This window comes from Lodderomyces elongisporus, chromosome 6 (assembly GCF_030384665.1).
Source record: "Lodderomyces elongisporus chromosome 6, complete sequence".
NCBI classification, from domain to species: Eukaryota; Fungi; Ascomycota; class Pichiomycetes; order Serinales; family Debaryomycetaceae; genus Lodderomyces; species Lodderomyces elongisporus.
The window spans coordinates 869291-888635 of NC_083678.1; the positions used below are offsets into that span (position 1 = coordinate 869291).

Below are 19345 nucleotides of genomic sequence, written 5' to 3' on the forward strand. Positions count from 1 at the left end.
ACTAACAGATTGAATTACTCGTCGGTTGAAAATCGATCTTATATTTAAAGATTTACATCTACAAATGTTTTATAAGGAACTAATATACAACAAACTGTGCAAAAAGCAAATCAGCTGATGCAAGCGAAACTTAGTTTTGAACAAATGAAAGAAGCAAAAAAAAAAAACCAAACAACAAAAGCCAACAATTTTCTTGCCCTTACATTCCTTTATGTAGTTGTATAATTATATGATAAATAAATAACATAGTGCTATTATACATGTTAAACCACGTGATACCATACGGGATAGACACTGCTCATAGACCTACTGCGGGGATTTAATGTAGAGAGCAATGGAAAATTAATGTGATGACGCAATTCGGAAAACCGGAAAAGGCAAACCTTCATTCGTCTTGAAATTCTGTCGGCTGGAAAGTAGCCAAAAGCAAAAAAATAATAAAAAAAATAATAAAACAAAAATGAAAAAAATAAATACAAAAATGAACTTGTAATAATAATAACAATAACAATAATAATAATAATAATAATAGAATATATTTTCAAAAAGCTTTAAGGAGCAAAAACATTACTAATAACCATAGACACTGTGTTATTTGAGCAAGAAACACTTTGAGTAAGTTTTCACTTCTACCTTTACTACCATAGCGAACTTTTTAAATTGATGGGCAGCTCAAATGATCAGGAGGACTTGCCTCCATCCTACCAAGAGGTAATCAACTCGAGCAGTCCACCTGCCGTTTCATCCACACAGTCCACAAGTTATTCGCAACGGCCTGCTGCACAACCTCCAAGACCAGGACCAAGACCAGGACCAAGACCAGGATCAAGACCCAGACCAGCAGCGCCACTGTCTAACAACTCATACCACACAAGCCAGGGACACACACCACCTGGTTCTTCACCTCTACCTCTGCTGCTGCTGCTGCTGCTGCTTCCATTCACCTACCCTAGAGGATACTGGTGCAAAAAGTGTAGCAACACAGGATACAAACACAAAAACGGACGTACTTGTAAAGATTGCTGGGAGACGTTTGCGCCTCGAAACAGTTACTCAACTGTGAGTAGTGGGTTCCATCCCCAATATTTTGGCTCTACAACGTTTATACCACACCCTTCGTCGTACAGTGGCGGATATCAAAGCAGTGGTCCGCCAGTGAGAGTGCCTCCAGGAGACCCAAGACTAGGAGGTGTGTTGTGCGGTCGATGTAGAGGCTCAGGGATGGTAAGATTCTTGCTAGATATGGAATTGTGTCCCGTATGTTCCGGGCTTGGAAGAGTTATCAATTTGCCTCGACCAGCACAAGCACCAGCACCAGCACCTCCTCAGCAACAACAATACTATACTCCTTACATGGCTTCATCCGGAAAGCACTAGAGATTTAGCACAACAATTGAGCAAGAAAACAAAAACACCAAAAAAAATACAAAAAAAGGAAAACCAACAAAGAAGACACGAAACATGTGTCAACAAAGTATTGTGCCCCGTGTCGCTCCACTATAACGTTTTTTTTTCAATTTCCAAAGTTTAAAAGTCATATTTGCGGATTTATTCTACATTCTGGACTCTACAGTTTCCAATTCCAATTTTTCATTTTTCATTTTTCATTTTTCATTTTTCTTTTGTTTCATTTCAAGGTCATTTGCTTTTTTATATCGTACATAAAATACTATACAATTACTGGTAATTGGATGGGTATCTGAAATCTGTAAGCTCGTAGAAGTTCTCCTTGATGTTTCTCACAGAGACAAATCTTGACAAGATATTTGCACTTCCAGCTTTGTCATTTGTACCAGAGGCTCTAGCACCACCGAACCATTGCTGTCCAACAACTGCACCTGTTGACTTGTCGTTAATGTAAAAGTTACCAGCAGAGTATCTCAAATTCTCCTCAGCTAATCTAATAGCATCCCTGTCCCTGGCAAATATAGAGCCAGTCAATCCATATTTGGTCACCGAGTCAATAGATTGAATGATTTGCTCATACTGCGAGTCAGGGTATACATACGCAGTCAAAATTGGTCCAAAGAACTCCTTTGTTAAAAACTCATGTTCTGGGTTTGTGGTTTTAATCAATGTTGGCTGAACATAGAAACCTTTGCTCTTGTCATAAGAACCTCCACTGATAATCTCCAACTCAGGATCGTTCTTGGCTTGATCAATAGCATTGGCTAACTTGTCAAAAGATTGTTCGTGAATCACTGGACCAACAAATGAGTTGAGCGAAGTGGAACTCGAGGTGTTACCTACACTAATCTGAGACATTTGACCGGCCAAGATATCTCTAAACTCTGGCCAGAGGGACTCTGGGACGTACAATCTAGAAGTTGCCGAACATTTCTGTCCTTGGTACTCAAATGCTCCACGCAATGTAGACAATGCAGAGTGGTGCAACGATGCACTTGGATGGATAAGATGGAAGTTCTTACCACCAGTCTCACCAACTATTCTTGGGAAATCTCTATACTTGTCCTGCAAAACACCTGTACTGATTTTGTGGTAAAGGTGCTTAAAGACATCAGTGGATCCTGTAAAGTGTAATGCGGCAAAGTCCTTGTCGTTCAACACAGTGTCAGTTACTTCAACTGGGTCACCAGGAATAAAGTTAATCACACCCTTTGGCAAACCAGCCTCTTCCAAAATAGTGAGCAACAAATAGTTGGACAAGGCAGCAGTAGCGGATGGTTTCCAAACAACCGTGTTTCCCATTAATGCTGGAGCTCCAACCAAATTTGCTGCAATAGCGGTAAAATTGAATGGCGTCACCGCATAAACAAAACCTTCCAATGGCCTATACTCAGCGCGGTTCCACACACCAGGCGATGTTTGCAATGGTTGTTGTCCATACAACTCTTCGGCGTACTTGACATTAAACTTGAAGAAATCAATCAACTCGGCAATACTGTCAATTTCAGCCTGGTAAACGTTTTTACCCTGACCCAACATTGTGGCAGCAAGTATGTCATAACGGTATTTGGTAGAGATCAAATCTGCAGCTTTAAGGAAAATAGCAGCACGATCAGTCCATGAGGTTTGTGACCACTTGAGCTTGGCAGCCTTGGCGGCATCAATTGCAGTGCGAACATCCTCAACAGTAGCTTGAGAAACGTCAGCCAAGTTTTGCGAGTGGTCAGCAGGGTTCAATTGAGGCTTGATGTCATCACGGTAAATCTTCTCGCCGCCAATAACAATTGGCACTTTCAATGCTCCATCATCGGTAAACTTGGTCAATGATGCGCGTAAAAGATCCCAATCCTTGACATCGTTGAAACCAAAGTTTTTGACAGGCTCATTTTGAAGGTTTGGTGGGGTTTTAACGTGTGAGAGCTGAGAAGCAAATCTAACTCCAACAGATGCTAAACAAGGAGTTGCAATATTTGTTTTTGTTGCCGTTGTTGCTGATGACAAGCGTGACAAAGATCTGGCCTTGCCTGTTCCTGAGGTGGCCCGCAGGACCACCTTGGAAAACATTCTAACGTTGTTGACTCTTAACATTGAAAATAATGCAATTAAAAAACAAAAAAACTTATCGTTGTTCTGATATGTTTATTTGTTTTTATATATATATATATTTTTTAATCAAGAAAGAGAAGGAAAAGTGTTGAACATTGAAATCAGATGAAAAGATGAGATGTGATATTTATATATCTATTCTTATCCTGCACTGTTGAATAAAAAAAGCTGAGGAGAAGACAGTAGTGTTTAATTCCCTATATGGATACTATAAGCGAGAAACTGAGAAACAAAGGACAAAAATGCAAAGAAATAAGAAAGAGAAAGCACAAGCGAAATACGGGGTAGCACTTTTTCTTTTCCTTTAGCTAACAAAGACAATCTTGAAAATATACAAGATCAACTTTAAAAATCTATTAAAAAGACCTTTTAAACTGACAAAAAGGACTAGACAATGTAAGCTTCATATTACCAATATGTTTATTAGAAGAAATGGAAATATCCACATTCTCATGTATTGCGTTAAGAGAAAAAAGATTAGACAAGATGATAAAAGTAAAAAAAAAAGAAAAAAAAAACTCGAAAAATTACAACAGAAGAAGAAAGATGTTCCAATGGCAATTTTGGAAACCTTCACCCAGATTGCAATTTGTTTTTTTTGACAATACAGTTATCTCCCAGTACCTATATCACAGAGGAAGAGGAAGTAAACAGAAAAGAAAAGAAAAAAAAATTGGCACATACAACCTTTACGAAAAATCAATATACATGTTATTAGATCACATTCTTAACAGCTTATATTATCATCGTTGCCTCATCTAATGAACAGACAGTTTATTTTCTTTTTGCAAACGCTTAACCTGTTCATCTATTTCTTCCATCCTTGAATCTAGCTTGTTTTTATTTTCTTTAAAAGTGGTTGATGCCAAATCAATTTTATCGTTCAAAGTCTTTAAAGAACTATCCCACTTTTTAAAATCCTCAACAGTATCCGCTAGTGTCTGATCTATATTCTTGGCAAAGTCAGTTACCTCTATCATTTCATTGTGTAGTTTTGATAAGCTCTTCAATCTATCCACAAGAATTGGGGTCTGTGATGCATATGTTTTCAAGTTTGGCAAGATTTGGAAAAGATCATCAATTTTATCAGATTTAGCAATGGGTGTTTTTTCAACTCCAAATGCCTTCTTACTTAACTCTAGTTTATTGATCTCTTTTAGTGTCTGCTCAATGTGGTCAGAAACTAGATTTAAACTCACTTCGGGATGTTCCATAACTTGCATTCGCCTCACCATGTCGTTAAACTTGAACTGGATTGAACTGTCCAGCAGAGAAAAATCACCAATTTGGGTCTCTATAGCACACAAAGCAGATTCTAAATCTGTTAGTTGTTGGATACGAGATTCGTTGTACACATCATTATTCAATTTTGGCATCTCCAGCTCAAAATCAAAATCAAAATCAAGGTTTGGTTTAAATTTCAAATTTAGCGCATCAAAAGAGAGTTCTTTTTCAAAAACTCCCTGTTCTGTCTTTTCTGCATTATGTTGCATGTTTTTCGCTAAAGAATCGAGTTTATCAACTTCTTCTATAGATGAAGGATCTTCTAATCTTAATTCTTCCAATTCTCGTTGTATTCGAGTGAGTTTCTCCAAAGTAGTTTCCTCCACATCAACTACTTTATATCCACTCTCTGATCCATTATTTTCAATTGTGCCCGAGAAATCAAACCTATTGTTGGTAATAAAACTCTTTAAAAACCGTCGTCTAGTTTCATCAAAATCAAAGTCGTACTCCGGAATATCCTCTTCAGTTGTCGTAATTCCACCATCACCACTAACAACCTTATTCTGGTTTTTGTCTAATGCAGTTTCATCCTCCTGATCCGAAGTTTCAAATACTTCTTGACTATCGAGATCAATGTCTGGTAATTCTCCTGCCTTGAACATATCGCCTTTTTTTCTTCGTTTTCCCTTCAGTAGTATATGTTGTCGTAATAAAAATGGCGTTAACAATATCTCCTACTCCTTGCGCGACGCGCTTCTACCCTTTTTTAGTAGAAATAAATAAATAAAAATCGAAAAAAAAAAGATGTTGTGAGATTCTTGCTAAAGAGTCAATTAGTAAGGAGAGCGAAAGATTGCAAATTGTTAAAGTTTCACCAAACTAAAATAATACAACCAAAAAACAACCAAAAACAACAACAACTGAAAGAAAGAAAGAAAGAAAGAAAGAAAGAAAGAAAGGAAGAGACAAACAAACAACAAGAGCAACAACAATGTCAACTCAGAAACATATAGCTAGAACTAAATTTTGCTATCATTTTCCTATTCTTTTTTCTTTGGTTTTTACATATTATTCTTCAGATGATATGCTATGTACCTCTTAATTCTATTTACTTGGTAAATATTTGCACTACATCCTCATCATGAACAGCATGATTCAAACCACATTTTTGTGGAGAGTGCTTGGCACTGGAACCCCAAACCATAGCGTATTTGAATTGGTTCTTCATGTCTCTGTGGATGGCATCACAGACTTCCAATACGGTACTCTTATTCCGCACAACCATTGGGTCATTCAAATCGGGCAGTATACCTCTTCTCTTGGTGTATAACCTCAACAAATCCAACTGTCTCCAAATTTCTTCCTTCAAATCCTCGATACCCAAGTCTAGCTCACAAGAAATCACCACGGTGTTTGGTTCTCTCGCTAGCCTATCACATTCTTCCAAACTTACGGCATCGATCTTGTTATATACATATAAGCACTTGATATATGAGATGTGTTGTTCATTAATGACATCGATAAAATCATCAACAGTCACATTTTCATCCCTAATGAGTACATGTGCGTTAAGAATCTTATAGTCCTTAAGAATTGCAGTAACGAGTCTTTCATTAAGATGTTTGGGCGGCGTTATGGAGTTCATCTTGACACCACCAGTCTTCTTCAAAGTAATGGTGACATCAGGTCTGGTCTTGTTTAACCGGATTCCCATTGACTCCAATTCATTCTCCAAAATTTGTCGCTGGTCTTCACTCTTTGTTGCATCCAAAACCATCAAGATCAAGTCTGATGTTCTTGAAACGGCTATAACTTGACGCCCACGACCTTTACCTTGCGCTGCAGCCTTGATAATACCGGGTAAATCAACAATTTGGACCTCGGCACCATTATACTCCAATATACCTCCCACTGAGGTCAAAGTTGTAAACTCATAATTGGCAGCCTCCGACTTGGTGTTTGTAACCTTGGATAAAAATGATGATTTACCAACGGATGGGAACCCAATCAACGAGACTCTTGCATCACCGGCTTTTGCAACTTCAAAACCCTGACCACCTCCACCAGATCCTTGCCCTGGTTGTGGCTCAAGAAGTTCTCGTCGATATCGCGCAAGCTTTCCTTTAAGCAACCCAATGTGGTACTCTGTCGCTTTATTCTTTTGAGTTCTAGAAAGCTCCTCTTGGATCTGTGCAATCTTTTCCAATATACCCATTCTGTGTTATAGATTAAATTGTATGTATTTGTTAATATTAGTCGCTGTGGAAGGATCTCGAGTTGTGCATTTGAAGATCCAAGAGCAAAGGAAAAGTAACAAAAAAAAAAAAAAAGAAAGAAAGAAAGAAAGAAGGAAAAAAAATAGAAGAGAAACAAGAGAAAAAGAGTACGCATTGAAAACTAGCATCAGTCAAGAAAAAGAAAATAAATGAAATTTGCGCTTTTCTCATCTCCATCTCCATCTTCTTCTCCATCTCAATCACTATTTCTATTTCCAATTTGCAATTTGCAAAATTTAATTTCTACTTCATCACTTAACTAGGGACGACTTAATAAGGCAATGCCGAAAACTGCAAAGAAACATCACAGGAAATCAAATGGTCCCATTGAAGTGTCATCGGCAATCCATACAGGATCATCAGCTAAACTCAAAAAGAAAATCCGGGATATAGAGCGTGCATTGAAAAAACATGAAAAATTACCAGCAGATAAAAAAATTGAATATGAACGAGCATTAAAAGGTTTGCAAGTCGAGTTGCAAAACTCTCAGAAAAACTTGAAAGAAAAAGAAAACGCTTCAAAGTATCATATGGTGAGGTTCTTTGAAAGGAAGAAGGCAACCAGAAAACTTAAGCAACTACGGAAACAATTCGATGAGATGCAAAATACCGCTGAACCATCGAAAAAAGAGTTAAAGAAACTTAGAAAACAAGTGAAACATGGAGAAATTGATTTATTATATGTGTGTTTATTCCCTAAAGCAGAGAAATATATTTCACTATACCCAAGCCAAAGTGCAGAGGACATCAACGATCCTAACGTCAAAGCAGGATTAAGAAAGACCGAGGCAAAGCGACTACAATTTAGAAAAGAAGTGGAGAAGTTGATGGATGAAGGTAAACTACTGTTTACTGTGGATGATATACTCGCAGGAAAGAAAGTATACCATGAATTTTACAAATCAAGCACCACTGAGAAGGAGATTGATGCACCCGCAGCTAAGGAAGAAGGAGAAAATGGCGAAGAACAAGATGATTTCTTTGAATAAATTTTTACTTTATAAATAGATCCACTTTTCAAGTTCTCTTCTTTTTCTTTCTTTTTTCTTTCTAATTTTTCTTTTTATTTTAATCTTAATTCCAACTTCAACATGTATATCATCATCAAATGCACGTTATTCCTTTTCTTTTCGCATGGCAAAATGTTCATCAGCAATATAAAGCAAAGTAAAACAAAACTAGTTACAAAATGAATCCATTAAAATACGAAACAAACAACCAAACAAGTAATCAAACAAGTAACCAAACAAGTAACTAAAAAAACAAAAAAACTCATCTTCTCTATAATAATTTTGTTTCGTAGTCGTATCTAATATCAATGCTGTCATTGATAACTGAGATAACTACTTCTTGGCCAAACAAGTCGTCGTCAATATCCAAATCACATTCAACAACACGCTTGGATCCTTTCATGCTTGGGGCAGCACGTTTAAGTAGTTTCAACTCTGTGCCATCATGGATTATAATAAACCATGACTCTTTCTGTGCTTTTGGAAATTGCGGACAATACATCCTGAATTCATTATTCATTGGCGCATTACCATTTCGAAGACTTACGCGACACACATCTTGCACTTCTTGACTTATGTTTAAGTCACCAGTAGGCAAATGCGTTGCGACTTTGACAAATTGTTTCACTATATCGGTGTCATTAGAAATAACTTCGTGGCCATCACGAGTAATGGGTGCACCTCCATGAAGTCCCATACGCTCAGCATACTGAAACAACTTTCCACGGCTCATATGACCCAAATCTTTTAATGTCACCTGACCCGATTTCTTGCTCTTTCTTGGTGTCAACGTCAAGCCCGGTAATGTAGTCACGGGGTCATCGTCATACCAACATTTCTGCTTAAGACACTGCATCAATTGTATAAAGCACAATACGGGTTGCAAAAATCCCATTTCTGCTGCAGCATCGATATAAGCTTGCAATATACGCAAAGCTTGGTCGAGCACAGAGACCGTGTCTTGTGCATAATCGGCAATCGGTAAATCAAATCTGCTCATAAATGCCTGAAGCAACAAGTATGCCTTCACATGTGGATCCCATATAAACTCTTTCTCGAGATCCTCTGCCTTGTATCTCATGGCAAGCGACATTTCCATATTGATCAACTCTTCTCCATGACGAGTTGGCAATTCATCATACTCAGCAGCCTCGCATAGCAACATCAACGATCTTCTAAAGTCAAAGTTTGGCGCAATCTTTTTCACAAAGTTACGCATCGTCATATGAGACAAATAGTAGTAGGAGGATATTTGCAAAAATGGCGTTGCATATAAAGAATTGGTTCCCGCGGTGGTAACACAACTTGACTCAATCAAATTATCAATGGCCAGGTCAATAAGGCCTGCCAAATATTTCGAAATTCCATACTGAGACAAATCTTCAATGCCATAATAAGTTGGATTGTTGTGCGCTCTTCTGTACAAGAAAGTCCATGTCATAAAGTCCATCGCCTCATCTCGGGTGGTAATGGTACCGGCTGCAATTTCAGCACCAATGTGATTATCCAAAACTTTATGCAAAGAGGATTCAACTGGGAATCCCAAGTTCAAAAAGTGTTTGTAAAAAACCTTCTTGGACTCCTTTGTGTATACAATAGCAATACCACTGGTATCGAACGCAGGTCTACCTGCTCTTCCCATCATTTGCAAAATATCGGTCAAATCCATGTCCCTGTAACCTTCAATTTTCGCATCAAAAAACTGCGTACCTTTTATAATCACCAAATGTGCAGGAAGGTTCACACCCCACGCAAGAGTAGAGGTGGCAACTAATATTTGTATCTTGCCCGCTTCAAATAACTTGTGCGATATTTGTCGATCGGATTCTACCAAACCTGCATGATGCAAACCCATACCAAATTGCAAGGATAATTTCAAAGTCTCATCCTTCACTTGCTCTAATACTTCGCGAAGCTCGTCATCTGGCATCTTCAAAAATCTTCTTGGGTCAGCCTCCATTCCACAGAGATGAATTAAATCCAATGCGGTTAATCGCGTTTGTCGACGAGAAGCAACAAAAATCAACACCGGTTTATCAGGGGAATGCTGCTTTATCGCCATAAATGCCGGTTTGTTCATTGTTTTCATCAAGGGACAAAATGCCAAATTATCTGGGAACCCATCAATATACATTTGCAAAGGCACCGGTCTAACCGATGAAGAAAAATTGAAAAGTCCATTGCGAACACCTAACCACCCTGCCATATCAAACGCATTGGACACGGCAGTGGACATACCCAATAATCTTACGGGTCTCTTGAGCTGGTCTCCAATGTGGTTCATACGGCTAACAATCATTTCCAAGATTGGACCACGGTCACTAGCCAAAAGATGAATTTCATCCATAATCACCAAAGATACCTGCTGAACAAATTTCCTAGTCTGCCAGTTACGAGAAATACCATCAAATTTTTCAGGTGTCGTTACAATAATATCAGCCTCTTTCACCTCATGTGTGCTTGGTAAAGAATCTCCTGTCAACTCTACAAGCTTGTGTGAAGTATGCTTAGAGATTCGCTTTCGCCAATCATCAACTCTTTCACGAACCAATGCCTTCATGGGTGCGATATAAACAACCTTTGATTTTGGAAACTCTTTAAAAGCATGCCAAATCGCCAACTCAGCCACAATCGTTTTTCCCGACCCTGTTGGCGAACCGACAAATGCACTTTCGTTTGTGTTGTAAAGAGTATGGAAAACCATAGTTTGCATAGGATTGAAATACTTGAACCTGCTTGAGTAAATACGTTCAATTTCAGCATTATGCAAAGCAGTCACAGGCAACGGCAGAAGTCGAAGCAATTCGGTAGTCATGGTTTCATTTTGTGGTCTAATCAAGTGCTGAAATGAGACCGGGTGCACTGTCTCACATCCAATCCATTGCTCAGAAACAACTTTAACAATAATTTGCGATGGCAATGGATCCGATAATGGAATCATGAAATCCATTTCGTGCGGGTGCTTGAGCAGTCGTTTATTCAAAATGAATTTCTCCACATGCAAAATCTCAAACTTGTCTGATTCTTCAACAGTTAGCCAAAAGTATTGTGCTTGACCATGATACTTTTCGTCCCATACAAAATCAGGTTCGAGTTCCACATGCACCCTCATAACATTGGTCGTTATAGGGAAGATCTCAGAGAAAATCTCAATGTATGGAAACTTGTGAACCAATTTGTACAAGGTAGACCCCATCAGATGATTGTGTACGAGATCACCCAACTCGGATGAATCCATGTAGCGCAAACTTTCCATTGAAAGATTTTTACCTCGAATATTCCGCAACACTGGCTCTGACAATTCAAACTGACACATTGGGTGTTCAAAAGACCACAACCGTTTGTCAATTGACTTGCAAAGATCAAGCATAATCTCCATCAACTTACCCCATCGCCTATTAATAGCAATGAGAAATAATGCTCTACAGATTCTTGCAGCATTTTGCGCCACGTATTGGGAATCTGATACAAGCGCCGCTTCAAACACAGTTGCTCGAGAAACAAAACCTTGTAGCAAAATATTTGTCTTTCCCGGTGAGGAATTCAAATCTCCTGAGATTTGGCAAGGAGATGCTTCTTCACGCAATTTCTCCAACTCCTTTGATTCTTCTTCTCTAAACTTGATGCTGTCAAACTCACTGCTCATACTAATCATTGACAAAATATCTGCCTGGTTCGCCAAAGGATTTGTCATTTGATTAAAGATCTCCACTGAGTTACTTAGCAAATAGAAATCTGAAGCTATACGGCCTAAATCTTTTGGTGTGAATGAACCTGATTGCTCATCAAATACAATCATTTGCAAATTGTGTAGTCTTTTCGCAGAAACTATAATCATGTCCCTTCGTTTATTTATCAAGTATGGATCTTCTTGAAGCTCTTGCCAACTCAAACCATAAGCAAATGGGTTTTTCTTCATCCTTGTAATCATATAAGTGTATCCAAGCCACTGCACCCCTTCATCAACATTCGTCACCGTACCAAGTGAGATTTCAGCATTAAGATTATCAGTGATTTTGTCCTTTAATCTGGACTCGATAGGGTGCTGTTGGGTCAACAACGAAATGTAATGATCCATCCTGTCACTAGTTGTACACAAAACACCTACACCAAACTTTTCAAATTGTGGACGGCCAGCACGTCCAAAGATTTGGAGCACATCGGATATACCTAAATCAGAGTAGCCACCTTCTTTGGATGTATACACTTGGGTTCCTTTGATAATAACGACTGCAGCTGGTAAGTTAACACCCCATGCCAAGGTAGATGTACAGCAAAGCACCCTTATTGCACCACTTTCAAACATCTTTTCCACCAAGTTTCTATCGCTTCGAAGCATACCGGCATGATGGGTACCAAAACCAAAAGGGAAAAGCTCTCGCAATTCTTTGCTTCTATTCTTGTGCGACATTTCCCTCTTGTATTTTTCAAAACTTTCATTTTCTGAACAATCAAACAAGTCAAGTTCATTGTGCTCTTGTGCCATCAGAATAAACGCCCGTGCAGTATTCACAGTCTCTTTTCTGGAATGCACAAATATCATCACTTGCAAATCCTGGCTTATGTATTCGGACAACTTTTGATATGAAAGCTTATTGAGATTTTCTCTCGCAAGCTTGGACCCTGCTTTGCCTCTTACTCCAACTACTTGTTGCTCCAAAGGAATAGGTCTAAAAGATTGGTCAAAATAAAACATCCCTACTCCCCTATTAACACCAAGGAAATCTGCCACATCCATAAAGTTGGGAAGTGTTGCTGATAAACCAACAACTCGAATCATCAGCTGCGTGCTCTCCACTTGTCTCAACGTCCGTGCCACCAATGTTTCAATAACTGCACCTCTTTCTTCGTGCAAAAGATGCACTTCATCAATTATAAGCAACTTGACTTTAGCTACCAATTCATTATCACCTGTCAGCTTTCTAGTAACTACATCCCATTTCTCTGGAGTCGTGACAATGATCTGGGTTGATATAATCTCTTGTCGAGTTAATTGCATATCACCAGTCAATTCGCGCACTTTAATGCCCAACCATTTCAATTTTTTGGAGTATTTTTCCACAATTTCCGCTGCAAGCGCTTTCAATGGTGCAACGTATATAATTTTAAACTCGTCGTAATTGATATCAATTGTTATTTCGCCGCCTTCACCCGTTGTTTCCGTAACAAATTTACTTATCGTGTGCAATATCGTCAACAATGCCACATCGGTCTTTCCCGCACCCGTAGGTGCACAAATCAACATATTTTCATTGGTATTGTAGGCTACTGGAAACACAAGACTCTGAACCTTGTTCAACGTGTCATAATTTTTAAAAGTGCCGCGGCATAAGAAATCCAAATCTTTGATTCGGACAAGTTGATTCTGTTTGATCCATTTATTCGGCAGTTGCTCCAGAATCGGTATCAAAAGCTCCTCATAAGTTGGGAAAGAGTTTCGAACGCTTCCCTTTGGCAATGCATACTTTCCACCGGTGACTGCTGCCAAATTCACCGTATCTTGATTTTTGTAAACATGAGGATATTTGGGATTGGCTGATTTTGGCAATATTGCTTGTCTTTTGGTTTTCTCGTGATTATCAATAAGTAATTGTGCCCTATCTTTGGCAGAAAGAAGTTGATGGAGTTGTGCTTGATGTGTTGATAATGCCTGCTTGTTTTGTACAATGCTTGCAATCAAGTCAAACTCTTCAAAACCCAAAATATCAAAGAGTAGTGACTGCAATTGCTCATCGCTCGTGGAGTCTTCTACCAGTGACTTAACCAAATTAAAAGTATCATCCTCATCTTGCCCGCGTGCAACCGATATTCTATTACATTCCTTTTTGATTCGATTTACAGCAACCTCTGCTGTATTCTGCGAGCTTCGAAGCAGCTGCTTAAACTTTTCATAAGAGATTTGATCAAACTTTGGTAATATGTTGCTTATTGCTGTTGTCCTGGCAGGTTCATTATCGATACCAGAGGTCTTTATCTTGGACTGCGCAGAACTGGCTGCAGATGCAACCGCAGACAAACTAGCCATCATGGGCAGCATGGCGTCCATGTATGATTTCACTGAAGTTTCATTATACGATGCCATATTCTTACTTTCACTTGTTCGTATACATTTAATACTGGGTGAAGTAAACCTAGATATAAAAAGAAAACAATTCCCCTTCCCTTTTAATTTTCAGTCCTTTACAAATTGCAAAATTGCTAAATAAGATAAATAAGATAAATAGGATAGAGCATATTCTGAATTTTTCAAGGAAAAAATGAAAAAAAAAAACAAAAGAGGGACCAGACTTTGTGTAATGTTTGCCCTTGGTTTACAATTTTTTTTGCTTGCGAATTAGCATCCTCAACAATAATGACTAATGTTATCAAAACAAAACTGCAAAGACAAAAGAATAATAACAATTCTTTCTATGGATTGTTTGAAAATCATGGTCCTGTTCAGAGTTTGAAAAGAAAGGAGAATGTAAGATTGGGTTACTCTTTACAAAGTGGGTGAAAAGGATACAGATTGAAGAGTGGAAAAAAAAGAAAACATTTTTGGTGTGGAGTTTAGAAGCACATAATTTATTTCTCGCATAGAAAATTACAAACAACAAAACAACACTCAAATGGATAACAGAAACTCTTTTTTGGTGTATACTGTATTACGTGTATGTGTGTTTTCTTTCTTTCTATTTCCAACTTTCTGCTTGAAATTTTTAGTTTAAACATAAAACATTTTTATCCAGCCTTCAATAGAAACAAGCCCATTACACTATTTTTCAATTAAACTAAAGTACATCTTATTTTCTGTCTCTCTAATCTGTTCATCTATGTATCCTATTCCATATCTCATTTCTTAGTATTGTTTTTGAAAGCTTATGATGGATGAAGCCTCAAAGCCCACGAAGCTTAAAAAGCTTCAACTTGCGCGCACACACACATACAAATACACACACGCTAACACAAACACACACAGAGGATTCTGACATCCGCATCCTCAATTAATACTGATTTTTTGCGCTACCAAACGAAACTTCTAGATAACTGATTTATTTCATCTGCGATGAGGCATTAAGGTTCTATAATGTTTCAAGTCCTAGCCAAGTTTTTTATCAAAACTCATTTTTCTAACATAAACACCATCTTTACTTCCCCTAAGTGCACTATTTTCCCCACCCTCTCCTTCGACATATTATGGCACCAAGATCTCAGTCAAAGAGTCAGCGTGAGCCTCTGAGAAAGAGGTCGAGAGAAGATGCAGACAATAGCAATGATACCAACGAAGATGCTGCGATTCAAGAAGTCGATGCCGATTTCGAAGAGGTTGCAGGTCTTCTTGGAACTGATATAGCCGACCCCGACCAAAAGCAGAAACAGAAACAAAGCAAAGACGAAAAAAGATTACAAGAACTCACCAAGCCCAAGGTTTCTAACACTAGCGAGGCAGAGGCTGACGAGCCAGGTGTAAACTATTCATTTGAGAAGGCAGACTTTTCAGAGCCAACTATGAAAGCCATTAAGGAAATGGGTTTCCAAAAGATGACCAAAGTGCAAGCAAAGACGATCCCTCCTTTGCTTGCGGGACGTGATGTTTTGGGTGCAGCCAAGACCGGATCAGGAAAGACATTGGCATTTTTGCTTCCAGCAGTTGAACTTTTATATTCATTGAAGATTAAACCAAGAAACGGTACCGCTGTGATTATTATTACACCAACAAGGGAGTTGGCATTGCAAATCTTTGGAGTTGCAAGGCAGTTGATGGAATACCATTCACAGACTTGTGGTATTGTGATTGGAGGTGCAGATAGAAGACAAGAAGCCACAAAGCTAGCGAAAGGTGTCAATTTACTCGTGGCCACACCAGGGCGTCTTTTGGATCATTTGAAAAACACTCAAGGATTCGTCTTTCTGAATTTGAAGGCCTTGGTGATTGATGAAGCCGATAGAATATTGGAGATTGGGTTCGAAGAAGAAATGAAACAGATTATAAAGATATTGCCTAACGAGGACAGACAAACAATGTTATTCTCAGCAACACAAACAACAAAAGTCGAGGATCTTGCGCGAATTTCTTTGAGGCCTGGACCTTTGTACATCAATGTTGTTCCTGAAAAGGATGTTTCCACCGCAGACGGGTTGGAACAAGGATATGTTGTTTGTGACTCAGACAAGAGATTTTTGTTGCTTTTTTCCTTTTTAAAGAGAAACATCAAAAAGAAGATTATTGTGTTTTTGTCTTCGTGTAACAGTGTAAAGTTCTACAGTGAATTGCTCAACTATATCGATCTTCCTGTTTTGGACTTGCACGGAAAGCAAAAGCAACAGAAACGAACAAATACGTTTTTCGAGTTTTGCAATGCCAAGCAAGGGATATTAGTATGTACAGATGTTGCAGCAAGAGGCTTGGATATCCCAGCTGTTGACTGGATTATCCAATTTGACCCACCAGATGACCCAAGAGATTACATCCACAGAGTCGGTAGAACTGCGAGAGGTACAGATGGAAAGGGTAAATCTTTGATGTTCCTTACACCATCAGAGTTGGGATTTTTGAGGTACCTTAAGGCCGCAAATGTGCCCTTGAATGAATACGAGTTCCCAGCCAACAAGATTGCCAATGTGCAGTCACAGTTGACTAAATTGATCAAGACAAATTACTTGTTACACCAATCTGCCAAGGATGGATATAGAGCATACTTGCAAGCTTACTCATCGCATAGTTTAAAGACAGTTTATCAAATTGATAAATTGGATTTGGTGAAAGTTGGTAAATCATTTGGATTTGATGTGCCACCAAAGGTTAACATCACCATCGGCGCAAGTGGAAAATCGATTGAAAAGAAACACAAGAAACAAAAGAGAGATAGAAAGTAGATGTGTAAAATTTGCAAATAGCAGCAAAATAAAAAAAAACAAAAATTAAAACAATAAAAATTAATAAGTAAATAAGTAAACAAGTAAACAAGTAAATGGAATTGTAAATGTAAAGAACAGTAGAAAAGAAGAGGAAGAGACAGCCGCAAAGTGTTACATTGTAAATGTTGAAATGTAATAGATGGTACAATACTTCCCTTCGCTAATGAATGCTCTTTTTCGACTACAACGCGTTGATAATGCAGTCTGACATTTTTTTGCTCTCTCTATCTCTCTCTCTTTCTTTTCACTTTTTTCGTATTTCTCTTTTTTCGCACTTCTCCTTCTTTTCCTGTCTGTCATTTTCCCAAAAGTTGTTCTCATCAGACGCGTCAAAAAGAGACTAACTTCTTCTAATCCACCAATCCACCAATCCACCGTCTTTCCTAGCTTCTCTAGCTTCTCTAGCTTCTCTAGTTTCACAAGCTTCAGTTGATTCCGCATAAAACATATTTATTTTAGAGGCAACAAGGATGCCCAGTCAAAATCACATATTTCACAAATTGGACGACAAGCCAGTTCATAGGGCGGTGGCCGAAATACCAACAGAGTTTGAAAAGCGTAATGAGTTTTTTCTTAGTCCTACATCGCGGGAATATGATAAGCAGTACTTTTCAATGTATCAGTACCGATTAACACATCTAAAGAACCGCGTGACATCGAATGCGCTTAAGAAATGGGGCGACGGTGTGAAAACCATTGATGGACAAACAATCTACAAGCAAGACAAGATTCTTGATATCAAAAGCGGAAAACTATGTTGGGTTGTGGGTACCGTGTTTTGCGATGCCAAGTACAAATTGAATATATTGAACGACGTTGAAAAAGGTACGGATGATGTGCTACCACTTGTTCCAGTGAGTTATCTCGACGAAAACGATGAGCAGCCGGTCGTGATGTTGGAGGATGAGTCAGGAAGAGCTGTTTTGCACAATGAGGAGTTTTTGAATAGAAACTTATTGGTAACAGGATGCATTGTGGCTGTGTTGGGAATCGAAGTACAAGCAGGCATCTTTGAGATTATGGATGTGGCATACCCCGAGTGTGCTCCTCAAAAGCCTTTATCTCCACCACAGTCACGAGCCAAGAAAATAGCTATCGTGTCTGGGTTGAACATTGGGGCAGAAGGTGATTATGACTTGAAGATCGAACTCCTTAAGCAGTTTTTGCTTGGAGAGACGGGGTCCAGTAGCGACAGTGAATATAGTAGCAATATTGCGCGACTCATCATCGCAGGTGACTCCATTGAGCCAATCCGTGATGTGGCTGCAGAGGAGGACTTGAGAAATTTTGTTACCACAAACAATTATGGTTCAAAAAACATTACAAAGTATACAACAGAGTCATTACAAAAGCTAGACAATTTTATTAATGAAGTTATTGTCAATCTCCCCATTTCAATAATGCCCGGGGATCATGACCCGTCTGAGATATGCATACCTCAGCAACCACTTCACAGATCTATATTCAAGAGCAGTCTGTCATTAGTTAGTGATGATCGTCTTGAAAGACTAACAAATCCTGTATGGCTCGAAATTGATGGAGTTAAAATCTTGGGCACAAGTGGACAGAATGTTAACGATGTCAAGAGATACATGACTAGAAGTACAGCGCAAGACTCAATGAAGATAATGAAGTCTAGCATGAGTTGGCAAAACTTTGTACCGACTGCTCCTGACACGTTATATTGTTACCCATATGACGACTATGACCCATTCATCTTTACGGATACTTTACCACACGTCTATTTTGCTGGGAACCAGACGAAATATGAGGCAGATACTTATACTTGTCCGGAATCAGGCTCAAAAGTGTCATTAGTATCGATTCCCGAATTCAAAACCACCGGCGAGTTTGTAGTTTTTGATTTAGGCACAATGCAGTCTGAAGTGGTGAAAGTGAAGATTACGTAGTTTGCATATGCATATTTAATGAATGTAAATGAATATTTTACTTGACAATCTGTTAGTCAAACTTTAGCTGCCAAATATTTGTATTTTTTTTTTTTTGTTTAGCTCTTTCTTTATTTCTTCCCTTTTTTTTTCTCTCTCAAAACCCACATTTGAAGAAAAAGAAATGGAATTAAAGATAAACATAGATTAGAAAATTGCTACTCTTGAAGCTTTTTTCTTTAGCCACCAAAGCTATCTTCCGTTTCATAGTGGTGTAGTGGAGTTTGGTGATTCTGAAAGCAATAGCTGCAAAAAGTGTCCTTCCGTACAAACATTTGGTAGCACAGACTTAAAATACTCATGTACATGGTACACGACTTTTAAAACACACAAAAATAAGATATAAATATGTGTGTGTGTGTGAATTTAATATAGTGAGATTAGGTGTTTTTCTCTGTACATTTTTGTATGTGCGCGCAAGGGTTGGAGGAAAAAAAAATAAAGAAAAAAAAAAACAAAAAAAAAGAGGGAG

General features: G+C 38.5%; 8 protein-coding genes across 8 annotated transcripts; 4 read left to right on the forward strand and 4 right to left on the reverse strand. All coding sequences in view use genetic code 12, as the record gives it.

Moving 5' to 3' along the window:
* Positions 1-663: 663 nt before the first annotated feature.
* On the forward strand, positions 664-1377 carry PVL30_004800 (uncharacterized protein; the record flags this gene model as incomplete). The annotated part of the gene is made up of 1 exon (XM_001524898.1): positions 664-1377. One exon carries the CDS (start codon positions 664-666, stop codon positions 1375-1377), a length of 714 nt encoding a protein of 237 aa, XP_001524948.2.
* A 300-nt stretch (positions 1378-1677) lies between these two features.
* Positions 1678-3495, reverse strand: PUT2 (1-pyrroline-5-carboxylate dehydrogenase; the record flags this gene model as incomplete). Its single annotated transcript, XM_001524899.2, has 1 exon — positions 1678-3495. One exon carries the CDS (start codon positions 3493-3495, stop codon positions 1678-1680), a length of 1818 nt encoding a protein of 605 aa, XP_001524949.2.
* A 776-nt stretch (positions 3496-4271) lies between these two features.
* PVL30_004802 (uncharacterized protein) lies at positions 4272-5402 on the reverse strand (the record flags this gene model as incomplete). The annotated part of the gene is made up of 1 exon (XM_001524900.2): positions 4272-5402. The coding sequence occupies one exon, from the start codon at positions 5400-5402 to the stop codon at positions 4272-4274; it is 1131 nt and encodes a 376-aa protein (XP_001524950.2).
* Positions 5403-5848: 446 nt separating this feature from the next.
* RBG2 (Ribosome-interacting GTPase 2) lies at positions 5849-6955 on the reverse strand (the record flags this gene model as incomplete). Its single annotated transcript, XM_001524901.2, has 1 exon — positions 5849-6955. One exon carries the CDS (start codon positions 6953-6955, stop codon positions 5849-5851), a length of 1107 nt encoding a protein of 368 aa, XP_001524951.2.
* A 342-nt stretch (positions 6956-7297) lies between these two features.
* EFG1 (18S rRNA maturation protein) lies at positions 7298-8005 on the forward strand (the record flags this gene model as incomplete). Its single annotated transcript, XM_001524902.2, has 1 exon — positions 7298-8005. One exon carries the CDS (start codon positions 7298-7300, stop codon positions 8003-8005), a length of 708 nt encoding a protein of 235 aa, XP_001524952.2.
* Positions 8006-8297: 292 nt separating this feature from the next.
* SLH1 (hydrophobin) lies at positions 8298-14108 on the reverse strand (the record flags this gene model as incomplete). The annotated part of the gene is made up of 1 exon (XM_001524903.2): positions 8298-14108. The coding sequence occupies one exon, from the start codon at positions 14106-14108 to the stop codon at positions 8298-8300; it is 5811 nt and encodes a 1936-aa protein (XP_001524953.2).
* Positions 14109-15202: 1094 nt separating this feature from the next.
* On the forward strand, positions 15203-16882 carry HAS1 (ATP-dependent RNA helicase; the record flags this gene model as incomplete). The annotated part of the gene is made up of 1 exon (XM_001524904.2): positions 15203-16882. One exon carries the CDS (start codon positions 15203-15205, stop codon positions 16880-16882), a length of 1680 nt encoding a protein of 559 aa, XP_001524954.2.
* Positions 16883-17394: 512 nt separating this feature from the next.
* cdc1 (DNA polymerase delta small subunit Cdc1) lies at positions 17395-18834 on the forward strand (the record flags this gene model as incomplete). The annotated part of the gene is made up of 1 exon (XM_001524905.2): positions 17395-18834. The coding sequence occupies one exon, from the start codon at positions 17395-17397 to the stop codon at positions 18832-18834; it is 1440 nt and encodes a 479-aa protein (XP_001524955.2).
* Positions 18835-19345: the final 511 nt, after the last annotated feature.